This window comes from Octodon degus, unplaced genomic scaffold (assembly GCF_000260255.1).
Source record: "Octodon degus isolate 3935 unplaced genomic scaffold, OctDeg1.0 scaffold00057, whole genome shotgun sequence".
Classification (NCBI taxonomy): Eukaryota; Metazoa; Chordata; class Mammalia; order Rodentia; family Octodontidae; genus Octodon; species Octodon degus.
The window spans coordinates 9489710-9503231 of NW_004524633.1; the positions used below are offsets into that span (position 1 = coordinate 9489710).

The 13522-nt window shown below is 38.8% G+C and overlaps 1 protein-coding gene across 1 annotated transcript in view; it reads right to left on the minus strand.

Annotated features, from left to right (window-relative positions):
* Positions 1 to 329: 329 nt before the first annotated feature.
* Negr1 (neuronal growth regulator 1) overlaps positions 330 to 13522 on the minus strand; it is an 891516-nt gene continuing 878323 nt past the window's right edge. Inside the window, exon 7 of the mRNA XM_004634002.2 lies at positions 330 to 3289. Within this exon, the coding sequence (XP_004634059.1) occupies positions 3165 to 3289 (125 nt within the window). The 3' untranslated portion in view covers positions 330 to 3164. The remainder of the gene's footprint in view (positions 3290 to 13522) is intronic.

Consider the following 13522-nt stretch of genomic DNA (forward strand, 5'->3'; position numbering starts at 1 on the left):
GCATTACTTTTTCAGCTAAAGTCTAACCCCCCCAAAAGTGGCTTTATATTTGAAGTTCTCTGTCTCAAATACCAGTGTCTCCCAGAAGCACCGATACGATAACTTGGGCAGTACTTGTCATTATATAATTGCTGCAGAATAGGAACTTAATGGTGTAACAGGACTTATGCTTGGAATGAGATCATTGTAAAACGTAATTACACCACCTGCATTTAAACTGAGAATGCAAATGAATAAGTTAACGACCCTAATATTCTAGTTCTCCCCTCCATCTCATCCTTCCTTATTTCTGTCTTTCCTCCTCCTTTTTTTCCTCTCCTTTTTGTTTTCACTCTCTTTGTATCCTTTTCTGTCCTTATATTTTCTCTCTACTTTCACAACTACTCTTTATTTTCCTTTCCACGTTCTTTGAAAAATAATTAGGGGCAACAAAAAAGAATCCCACCAATGGAACTTGTGGAAAATATAATGCTGAAATGAATAGCTAAAAAATTGTCATAGATTGAAGGATAAACCAACATTATAAAACTGCTATTTTGAAATTGCAACGATCTTGTACAGTCAGGACTGATACAATGGAGTCATCAGACATTTCATATGTCCATAAATGTAAAATCATCTACTTGAACATTATATGCAATACATTCACACAAAAAGCAAATACTGTAGTCTTATTTGAACAATATTGAACTCATAAATACTCATGATTTCACTCTGTCCAGGGTCCTAAGGACTAGGAATGCTGCTGTGATACAGAAAAACATAGTGAATACCTCCTCTATTTAAAAATGTCACTCCAGAAAGTCTCTTCTAACATAAAGGCAAATACATATAGCTACTGAGCTATGACTGTACTTCTCACATTCTATGGGAAAAACACCGGACTCCACAAATTCGGAATCATGACAACACTTTGAACTAATTATTTGGTTCTTCCATAGTTTATACCTCAATGTACCTCACATGTACCCTACAAACCATACAAAGAGGAGGTATTTTTAACTCTAGGAAAACGGTCACTGTATAATAGGCATTCTTGATCTGGTTCTTTCTCCCAAACAATGATACAGATGGTTAACACTTTTGTGGTAGCACCACTATTTCTAGTAAGTAGATTTTTATGGAGTGTACCACTTTAAAGCTGCAATACAAAAAAAAATATTTTGGAGTTTGCTCACCAATTCCACAAAGAATATATTTTGAAAGACAAATATATAATAAATTTAAGTGCCATCTTTTTAAGGACCCATTTTAATGAATCAGTCAAAATGTGCTAAATTTATTACAGCTAGAAAATTTATTAGCATCATGTCATATTATTGCCATTCTGTGGGAAGACTGTGTATTTATGTTCCCTCATTTATGATTAATTTTTTCTAATTAAAGAAGAATTATGGTGCGTGTTGTGTCTATATCTTATCTGAATAAAAAAAAATCACCATTTTAAAGCCATCCCTTCTAGGTCAAAGTATTAGCTATCTTCAACATGTATAACCTCTCTAAAATGTCTTGTATCTAACATTTGTAGTAGAATCTTTGTTTCTGTATGACTTACAAAAGATGATTGTTTGTAGAAATATAGGTGTGCTAAAATTGGCAACTTCATCCAACCTGTAAAATGGCTTTCAAGGCTGTGTCCTCTCTCTGGGGAAGAGTGAAACCGTCAGCCTATTCCTGTAATATAGTAGTTAGACGAACAGCATACTCCTTCAAAAATGTGGTGGTCATTCTTTACAGTAGAAAAAACTTTTGACTACTCACAATGATTTAATAATCAATAGTGCTTAAGAGAGTCTCATCGTTGGTCTCTTTGCTTGATCACATCTTATATAATATCATGTAGGAAGCTATAAAGCATGGTAATTTTGAGGGCTGCACTTGTTTGAGCTATAGAGAAAAGTTTTCCTCAAAGAATTAGTTACTACCGAGAGTGATCTGAAGAACATTGATATAAATTACTTGCTATATTTTGGGTCTTCTTAAATAACATGCGTTCTTGACTATCATGTCAGTGATGGTTTCTGGCAGAAAATATGCAAAATGCTTCTGTCTGTAGAAGCACTACCTTGTCATATTTACTTACCTATCTCAAAACCAAATTAATTTTGAACACTTATCAACTCATAATATTAGGTGATAGGACTTTCTGTCTTTTCTGACAAGCTCTCTTAAAAATGTTGGCTTGGAACAGTGAAAGAAAAAAGATGCTGTCTTGCTAGGCAATCCCATGAGTGGAGCTGTGTTATCCCCTTTAATGAGAATTATTTCCCACTATGGATGTAACATTTTGTGTTAACTAAAGAAAAAAGCTTATATGGTACACTTACTTTACTATGTTGTTAGATTATTTTTCATCACAAAAGCTGAGTTATTCTGGGGCAAAATTCTCAAACCCCACCGGTTGACAAAGGAATACAGCCCAACAGCTCCTTAGGGATAGGTGGTGTTGAATTCTATCATTATGGTTTAGTTTTGTTTCCAAATTGTAAGATTTAACAAAACACTTTGTTCAAGTTGGAGACAAAGAGAAAATACTGTTGTATGAAGGCACACCCATGCTGAACTTACAGGAAAGAGAAGCGGAGCTGCACAGCCAGTTTTGTCACAAGGCTCATTCCTGAAACCTGAATATCATGCGAGCAGAAAAATCTAGATATGTGTTATATTTTGAAGAAATGATCTGAAGGCAATATTATTTACTTTTTTTTATCAAAAAAGAAAGAAATGCATCTTTGTGAATGTGGATTGACTCTTATTGAAACAGGGAACAAAATGCTTGTATTGCAGCCTTAAAGAATCACATATTCACTGCAATATTCGTCTTTGTAAACTACAGCCTGCAACCCAGCAGACCATGACTGAATGCTTTTGAAAAGTTGTAGATTACAAACATGAAATCACAATTAATATCCTCTAAAAGTAATTTCAGAGCTTTCACGTCTTAAAAAAAAGGACAATGTGTACTGCTTCACAAGGTAATGTAGCTAATCAAAAAAAAAGTAGAATTAAAGTATTTACATAATGAGCAACTCTACAGAAGGCGATCATCCCCATGTAAGCTCTGCTGATTATATCCCACGCTGCTTTTAACAAACTGTACCAGATTGGATCCAGCCATCAGCACTTTCAGAGAATCCTTAAAAGCCTTTTATGGGTCTTTAAATTTATTGTAGAATGGCATTCTTCAGGTAGAATATGCTGGTGAAAGAGGACAGTGTCAACACAAGGTACCAGCAGGAGAAAAGAACGTCAGCGCTCCCGGTAATTCCATACTGGGCTGTACTTGGAGCTGGAAAGAAACGGAAAAGATTAAATCAAAATCTAATTGGTGTCTTTCAGCATTGTAACAATAGTCAAGAGGCAGCAAGGTGTCCCGGGGAGCTCACAGACTTAGGGTGGGGCAGAATCAGGCTCACACCTGATTCTGCCCTAGGAGAATGCATGGCCCATTTAGCCTCTCTGAGCTTCAGAGCTTTAGTTTTCTCAAGGACAAGGTAGGAATAACAGAAATAATATAATCTTCCTAGCAGAGCCATGGTAGGAAGCAGAGACGTGGCGCATCCTTACAGTGCACTGGGGTTGGCACATGCTAAGGATTCAGTGAGCATCCATTAACACTCATATTTCTGTATGTGAATGGTAAATAATTATATTTTGGACAATATTCATTCATGCAGGGATCTGTAAATCATTTTTTTCAGTCAAATAAATTCCAGAACAACCAAAAAAGGGTTTCTCCCTACCATGGACTTTTTGTCTGTGGTGAGGACAATTCTAACGTAATCCTAAGAGTACAAGAGTTGCCTGTGCCCACAAGCATGACACAGAACTGTATGTTTAAACCTGCTTGGGCAAGGGAGCAGAGTTTTAATGCAAGGAAGCACCTTGTGGATAGAGCAAATAACACATGCAAAGCAGGAGGAAAGGGGAGAGTTGGCTGAGTTCTAGGATTTGAATCTACTTAAGTCTGACTGGACTAAATTTGAGGCCTTGAAGGGCTGGAATTGACACTCAAGCTGTGTCATGTAGGATGACTTCTGACTGTAATGCAGGTGTTTAGGAGTCTATGCTGAAGCAGGTTTCAAGGAATTTGGAGCTGAATGTACAACTGCATCTACACTTCAGCAAAACCAAGGTTTTACATAGGGAGATGCTCAGGTGATACTTGCTGAAGAGTCACGTTAACTTTCCTCCCACACCTAACGATTCATAAAGTCTGCTCCATGGTTGCAGGCCACAGAGTGGATTCTACTTCGTTGCATATGAGCCTTGTTGCTTCCTTGTGTGCAGATTATATTGTGTTCTATAATGCACACCTCGGATATGTTCAGACTTGCTCGGGACTAATTCTCAATTACTTGCCACAATAATACTAAGAGAAATAGCAAAACAATCTACCAGCATAGCTTCAACTGCTTCTTCTTTATTAAACCTGATTTTAATTGTAACTTCCTAGTAAAAATTGAAGAATGTAATAAAGAAATGTATAGTTTCGCCCCTAAGTCTATAACTCAAATGCAAGATGAGTGTCACTCACACTGACTTTGAATTAATTACCCGCAAGAGATTTTCAGTGGGACTTTCACAACTGACCATGTTTTTGTAGCCAGGGTTGACTGTGTTGCTTATACTCTTGAAAGTTAAGAGGGATAAAAGCACACTGGCTTCTGCGGGAGAGAAGATCTCCCAGCGGGGCCATTGTGGATTCCAGGTAAGTAGGAACCAGTGCTGAAGCAACCACCTTTTTATAAACACAAAACATGATCAACCATTTGATGCATCTCTGTGCACTACAAATGAGGTTTAAAGATGAAAAAGAGATGAGGAAAATAAGAATTTTGCTGAGTAGACAGGATTCCATTCTCTGATATCTAAGAAATCTAGTTTAGAACTATAAAATTCCTTGTTTTCTCTTAATAGAGACAGAAACATATTTTTAAAATGTCAATAAGTCTTTAATTGGTGTATAATCATGGAAGTGATAACTGCTTCAGAGCAGCGTTTTTTTGTTTTTTTGTTTTTTTAAATAAGGATTCTGAGTACAACAAAACTAATACAATAGTATAGGAAAATAATAAACAAATACAGGAAGTAGTGTTACAGATAAGAAAAATTAGAAGCTAAGCTTACAAATCAAGTATATTTTAGTTAGCATGACACATTCTGTAGTCCATAAGTGGATGTGGTCTCTCTCCATAACCTCTGAACTCATTCATCTGTAAAAATAATTGCTAGAGCAACGTTCCCTGAATCCCTTCTCCTTTCCCTACAAGCTGACCTCAGTATCCCCTTCATGTCATCTCCAAGTGATCTCATATTCCCATGTTATACTGCAAAATCAGCTTACATTACATATTTCTAATACCATGTATATCTTATTTTAATTAAAAATAATTTATTGTTTTCACTTAGATCTTTCTTGTCCATCCACTACCTAATATGCTACCATTTAATATCTGAGATCTGTGTCAAGAAAAGTAAATATAACCTAAAATGTCTCTGGAGCAAGCTGCATAGAGATAGTCTTTAAAAAAGCTACTAAATGTTTGTTCCTTCATTCAACAATATTTTGTTGAACTAGGCAGCAAACACTATAAAATCCTGGAAATACAATGGTCAGTGAGATGGATACAGTCCTTTTGTTACTGAGTTCTATGCATGCTCGCAGATGCTCCTTGTATCATCCACTTTCAATGCCATGCTTTTCCCAATGTGTATCTCTTCTGCTTAATCTCTGTTTGCCTTAAACATAACAAGGCATTATCGGTAACATTTTAAAAACTTACAATTATGCTACCATTAAGCTGGCATACTTTATAACTGATGCCAGAAATTCATGCACCTTTTATTTGTTTCTGAATCTAATTCTTCTGTGACTCGCAGAGGATACTGGACACTGGGTTCTGAATTGTAGGTCAGCAGTTATTGGAAGTCATGGACTGCCAAACAATGATGAACACTCAATAGGCAAAAACACAAAGGGCAAAATTAGTCAGAGCAATATGAGGCTGGATAGCTATAGGGAAGTTAGGTATCATTTATATTCCTTGACTAAATACTGGATATGCTTTATGTGCTCTAGGACTGAATTAAACACCACACAGGAAAAGATAAATAAAATGCAATCTACTCCTTCAAAAAAGGGTTTACTTTAATTAAGGGTACAGATACACGGAAATATAGAACAAGGAACATACTCAGCTACAAGGAGAAATGACGGCAGGCTGAGGAGCTACGGAAGGGCAAAGGTTGAGGCAACAGACTTTTGTTTTTACAAAATTGAATGATATAGTACACATTATTCAGCGCATACGCATCTTAATTTCTAAAGTGGTTGCATATCAGTCTTTCGCTAGAATTTGCTTTCATCCTATGACTATTCTCCTCGACTAATATTCATTCAAATGTGGTTTGTGCGTGTATTTGAACTGAACTATTTAGAGAAGCAGGTCAACAGCATTAAACTTAAGGCTCTCAGTACTATTTGGGTCAATTTAACTTGTTTAGCATGTAAAATCCCAAGACACTATTTGATGCTATGAAATGAAAGAAAGGAAGTGATGGCTTGAAGACTCAGCAAAAGTATCAACACCTTCAAAATGCTTCTCTGGACTTGCAAACATATCCTCTCTTGTCTTACAAAAATATCAGTTCTTCTGCCTTTTCTTGCCTACTTTTATTTTTATTTTTATTTTTTGTGGAGTTGAGGATTGGACACAGGCCCTTGCGCTTGCCAGGCAAGCGCTTATTCAACTGAGCTATCTCCCCAGTCCCCTCTTGTCCACTGTGGGATTTTATAAAATGCCATTTATTGCTAGATAATTGGCTAGTTTCCTCAGGCTTGCAATCCCATCAGCCTCAGGGAGTGTGACCTCTTCCTTTTCTTGTCTAGCTTCCTCCTTTGCCAATGAGAGCACCAAGAGTGGGTTCATAGCGGACTTCACGCTGCATTGGATTTTGGAGGCCTGTCTCAGGCATAGAGCAGAAGTACGCAGGCTAGAGGCAGGGCCTAAGCCTCTGGGAGTTCTCCCAGTTCTCACTAGGAAGATCCAATCTGCGTTTTAACACATATCTTACATCTTTTCTAATTATGATTATCACTCCCAATTACTTACAGCTGCTGTATATTATTTTCAGCCTTGGCAGTTTTCCCTTGTATTGCTCTAGTTTTTATTTTTAGGCAAGAGCAAACGTAACTGTGAAATATTTAGTTTTGGTACAATACCAATTACTCGCCTAGGCAATTTCCTTAAATTACTCAAGCTTTAACTAAACTAGCTTTGAGTCATGTTTTTAAGCTTCCTGCCACAATCGTAGGTAGTTACTTAAGCTATGTTAATTCTGGCCTCAACTTTCGTCTTCCTAAGGAAGTTTATACCTTAAGGGGAAATGAATGATTTGTACCAACTTCAGTTTCATGCAAGAGTGATTAATATGCAGTCAAAATAGAGACCACATTAACCTACTGAAAAATACATGCTGCTGGTGAGGTCTTATTGCCCATGTGACTCTGCTGCACAATTTGACGTGCAAGAAATCTGTTCATAGGCAGTTTAATCTTCTTTTAAGCAATATCTACCCTTACACACCATCATCAACTGAGGGGATATTGGAAGACTGGTTATACTTTACTTTTTGGAGTCACTTTGTTTTACCTAAGCAGCTGGTGGAGTTCAGGAAGGGAGAAGAACAGCAAATTGGGTTGCGCTTTACAACTGGACATTCAACTTTTCATGCTGGCAACTGGAAGCAGCAGGTAGGATGCAACATGGGTAGGTGATTTTATTACTCCTTTCTGTCACTTCAGTGTAATTGGTCCTTGCGCTAAGGTGTGAAGAAGTGATTTTTCCCATGTAGCACAGCCCAGGGCACCTTTGCACGTGCCATCTCACACTGCTGGCATGACGGCTGCCACAGAGAGGGCTCTGCTCTGCTACTATGGCATGCTCCTGTATTCTAGGTGTCTGGGTTGCTCTACTTTCCCTGGACTTTGGGGCTCAGAAATTGTGCCTGCCTAGCACAGTTCAGCGCAGCAGACCAGGCAACGTGTGAATTGTCAGCTTGTTTCTTCACTCAACAGAGCCTTAATGTCCTGCACACCATTCCCTGGGATATAGAGAGGTGGACAAACTGTGGTCCACGTTTTGAGCAGCTCTCAGGCTGTAGGCTACTCAGGGTGAGCCCCTACCATGGACAGTGTCTCTGGCATTTAAGAAAGAGGGGTAAGCCCTGAATGTGTGGGCTCAGATTCCCGCCCACCAGTCTTCTCCTTTCTTTAGAAGACATCAGAGCAGCAAACACACTTTTGTACACTTTTCTGAGTTTAGAGGTCTAATGAAAAAAATCTGTATTTAATTATTTAATGATATGTAATGATTTAGATCTTTATTTTTCATTTGATAAAATAGTGAATAGTTGGAAAATTCATCTTTGACAGACTGTGCTTTTAAAAGCGTAAATTGTTCATCTTTTTTTTTTTCAGAATGTCTCTCTACTTTGTGTGATAAAGAGACAGTGAGGGCAGCTCGCCACGGCCTCCCACTTCTGGCCAGTAGGCTGTGCCTGCCAGCTCGATGTTCGCAGGCACTAAGCTGTCTCTCTGCCAGGCCAGCTTCTTCACGTCACATTCTGCGCGGTGAATAACCTTCTCGCCAGGGTTCATGGTCTACCACCTACTCTACTCAGCAACAAGTTCGTTAAAAACGTTAAATACACATTTGTCTCTGCTGTTATCCGTATTCAGAAATATGCTACCATTCAGATCCAGAAATGTAGCCCTACGTCTGTAAAGGGCCGGATGAAACTCTCCAAGAGCATTATTTCTAATTTGAGGAAGGGCCGGCCAAATAGCTCAGAGGATTAAAGTGCCTGCAAGCAGGTGCAAGGGCTGGGGGTTCGATCCCCAGGCCTGCCCTGCCTGGCCTGCCTCCGGGGCGCCCTGAGACAGCAACTGAAACTGGGCATGGTGGTGTGCACCTGTAATCCCAGCTTTTGCGAGGCTGTAAACAGCCGAATCACTAAAAGTCCAATCTAGTAGCGAGACCCTGAACACCCTGTAGACCCTTCCCTAAAATAAACAAAAAGAAAAAAAAGTAATAACTTGAGGAACAGAGCATAAAAATGAATCCACACAACAAGTTCTTGTTTTCTATCTTTGATAGTCATTAAAAATCTTAAAACTTGAATTTCACATTGATATCTTCTAAATGTACTGGATGTTCTTTAGAATGAAAGCTATGAAAAATTAGGTTAGGGCCCGCCTGATAGCTCAGCAAACTAAAGCGCCTATTTTGGCAGAGCAGAGCCTGGGTTTGATCCTGGCCTGCTGTGCCGGCCCCGCCCCCCAGGGCATACTGAGACAGTGATTGAGACTGGGCATGGTGGAGCGCCCCTGTACTCCCAGCTCTTGGGAGGCTGAAAATAGGAGAATCACTATGAAACCAATCTGTGTAGTGAGACTCTGTACACCCTATACACCCTGTCCTAAATGTAGAAGAAAAAACTAATTTATACCGGACATATTAAAAAGAAATAGTAACAGGAGTACGGTGCCTCTGTTTTGAGTTGTGCTGTCAATACTGGTGATTTCTTATCACTCTAAATGCTTCTTTGAACTTGGTATGGTCCAGTTATCCTTTCCAGGTAGGGAATGCAAGATTTTTAAATAAGAGTCCTTGTGTGCGTGTGCGTGTGTGTGTGTGTGTGTGTGTGTAGGTGTGTGTATGTATGTTTTAAAAAGCTTTTATTGTGTGAAATATTTATATACACATACAATACAATACAAATTGGCTTTACTACATAGATTTTAGCTTTGGCCTTTAAGGCATCTGCTAGCTGAGGAAAAAAGGCTTCACAGAAATAAAAATAGAAACCCAGCTGTGGTCTTAGGGTCACTGAGAGTCACTGCCACCAGCTGCCTCATCACTGTGACAGTGCTAGTGCGATAAAAAAAAAAAAAGGAGAAATTACAAACCAGCAAACAGTTTTGTGAGTTGAACAGGTTTTTAGGGCTCCATGTGTGTGTTAAAATATTTAAGTTTTTATGTAGGGTGTCTAAACATGGAGGTTTGACATCACACTGTCTTGTTTGTTAGATTTTATTTTTCACATCTTTTGTATCAGAAAGGTTACTCTAAACTAGCTTATTTTTAGTTCTTCTGTGACATTGTTTTTTTCAGCATTGAGGATCAAGAGTTTCCTGAAGTTTGACTTCTTTGGTTTTTGGGGTACTCTATTTACTGTCCCCTTTTTCCTTTTCAGATAGCCTGCTCCATAGTTTTGATTTCTGGAGTTTGCACCCCTTGTTATGTCATTAACAGTTACTCACAATGATCTGCTGTATGTTGCCTTTGCATGTTGACAATTAAATGTTCTTTAAAATATTTAAGTGACTTTGTGTGGAAGCTGCCATCTCCTGTCAACTTCCCTCAGGCTGCATTTCCAGCCCTTGTGCTCTGTCTTCTGCCAGCTCTGCACATGAGTCACACCAGGGAGCTCTCCTATCCCCAAGTGCCACCAGCCCATTGTGGCTTTGGTACATTTGCTCATACTTCTTCTTTTTTTTTTTTTTGTATTTTAGGGACGGGTCCACAGGGTGTTCAGGGTCTCACTATTAGATCGGACTTATGGTGATCTGCCTGTTTACAGCCTCCCAAGAGCTGGGATTACAGGTGTGTCTCAATTGCTGTCTTAGAGTCCCCTGGGGGCGGGGCTAGTATGGCAGGCCTGGGGATTGAACCCCAGCCTCTGGGCCTGCTTGCAGGCACTTTAATCCGCTGAGGAGATTAAAGCATTTTTGATTGCCAGAGATTTCTGGGCTGCTCGGGTCTGTGGGTGTTGAAATATTGCTACCTGCACAGAAAGGTAGAAGCTTTTGGATCTCTAAGGGTGAAGATCTTTAGTTTTACAGATGAAATGGGGCAAGTAGGTGTTGAGTGATGCAAACAGAAGATCAGAGCCCAAGGATGCCCATTCTCTGTGTTTCTAGCTAGCATCCTGGTTGGGATATCTCTGCCAGTTTCTATTTTGTCTCACAGCCATTTTCAATGACCTACACTGTATTACTCTCAAGTACATCTCCTTTAGCAAAGTCTAAGATTCTTTCAAGGAAAGATGGTGCTTTATTTTTTGAACCACTTGTAGCGTTGATCAAGGACTTGATACAATCAAATATTCATTATGAAGAACTAAGTTATAGATGCATTTTTTTCAATGAAACTTGAGCATAAAACTCAGGAGAAAAAAAGAAACACTTAAAGAAGCTAATATCATTAACCAAAAATTCAAGACTCAGTAGTCTTGAACAGACAACTTTCAAGATTCAAAATTCAAGACATTGTGGAGCAATACTGATTACTTAGTGAAAGGAAAGTATTATTATCTTACCTATTTCCAAAGACATCACATCATACATACAAAGTTATGTGCACACACACACACACACACACACACACACACACACACTTATACATGCTTTGGGGCTGCTAAGAAATCCACTTTGTCCGTGATTTCATTTTGAATGTGTTAGTGAAGTGGAGACTGATTTCTTACAGTCAAACATACTATCACCAACTTAACACTTCAGCACGAGTGTTTTCTTCACTAAACTAAGGAGATACAATGATCTTTCTCTTAGTGTTGTTTCAATAAGTAAATGAGACAAGTAAGAAAGTACTTAGTACAGTCTTGATGCCTGTGAATTAAACAGATTCAGACTTACATAGGAAGTGTCAGTGTGAAACTCTGGTTCTTAAAATGGAATTGTGTGAGATAAAATGTCTCAACTTCTCCATGAGGTTGAGACAACAAACCACACAACATACTCCTTCTAATGCACAGCTCTGAATTATAGATCTGAAAAGCCCTTCACTAAATGCGTAAGGCTTGAGAACCTACAGGTGCAAGCTGAACACCTATGCTTAGTGTACTGTTCCTTGTGTGGGAGTACACTTTTTGTAGCTCCTTGAAGTAGATTTTAAGCTCTAAGCCTTACCCTGTAAATCTTGGGGTCTGTAATCTATATTCCTTCTTCTTAGATTCACCTTCCACTTCTTCACAGTTCTCTAACTTCTACCTGACACACTTTGACTTCCACTTACGAAGCTACTTCAGGGTCACCTTTGAGATGACTTGCTTGGCCTCTTTACCGGAGGCCTCCTTACAATCAGAACCCTCTCTCTCAACATTGGTAACCTGTCAGCCAGGCTGTGGATTCTAAAGGGCAGGGTCACAGGTTTTCATTTTTCTTCTCTTTTCCTCTTCCTTGGTGGTTAGTTAGCACAGCGACTGCATCTCAGAAGAGTTTGCAAATAATTGTTCATTTTTATCCATATATAACATAAATTTGCAAAGTACACTGGTTTTGCCCACTGTATGTAGCCTCCCATCTGCTCTTTCCTTTACCTGCGGCTGTGACAACCAGCTGTTTGAACAGCAAATAATTGTGACTTGGATCCCACAGGTTTCTTCGTTGTGTACCCAGTAGATGACAGCAAGGTTACCATGCAAGGACTGCTCAGTGTCTCAACACATCTAGAAGGGCCTGTATTCTTTCTCTGTTTGACTTAGTTCAATTGCCCACTAGTGCTTCTTGAAATTCTATCCCAGAATAACCACTTATAAACAAATAAGTTGTTTTAGAGAATGCTAAATAATGACAATGTTCTTGTTTAAAAAGCCCACATAGGTTGTGAATAGTGCGTCTAATACAACTTCATATTTACTTTTAGTATGTGATGCTTTGTACATGGTATGCAATAAATTAATTTTGGATAAATTAATCAATGAAAAGTAAACAATTATCCAATCATTCTGGCAGCATTTTTTATCTTACAGTTTTCACTGATGCATCATTTTTATGAGGTCTGCATTAATAATATTGTTAGCAGGAACATGTCCTTAATAATGAGAAAGTCTTAAAATCTTAATTAAATCTTTTTTCTCATATATTTTATCCCAGGAATATCACCCACTGTTTTACAATATCATCATTTTGATTTCTGCTGCACCAGCAACAGTGCCTAATGAAAGTTCTGTCTCTTGCTGTATTTCTTAAATATTTAAAGACACTGGTGGTTCTTATATTTTTTATTATGGCTTTCACCATAAAATGCTCCTTTACTGTATCACCTTGGTGTGTTATTATCTCTTCAACAAATGCTTTTTAAGCACCTACTATGTGTTAAACACTATACTTGGTACGAAATATACAAAAATGAGTAAGAACTAATGCTTGCCTTTAAGGACTGTATAGTCTGGTTGAAATAAAGAAGACAAGGCCAGCCCAATACCTCAATGGATTAAAGCACCTGCAAGCAGTCACAGGGGCCAGGGGTTCAATCCCCAGGCCTGCCATGCTGGCCCTGCCCCCGGGGAACCCTGAGACAGCAATTGAGACTGGGCGTGGTGGCCCCGCCTCTATAATCCTCACACTTGGGAGGCTGTAAACAGGAGAATCACTGGAGTCTGATCTGGAGTGAGACCCTGAACACCCTGTAGACCCTTCCCTAAAAATACAAAAAAA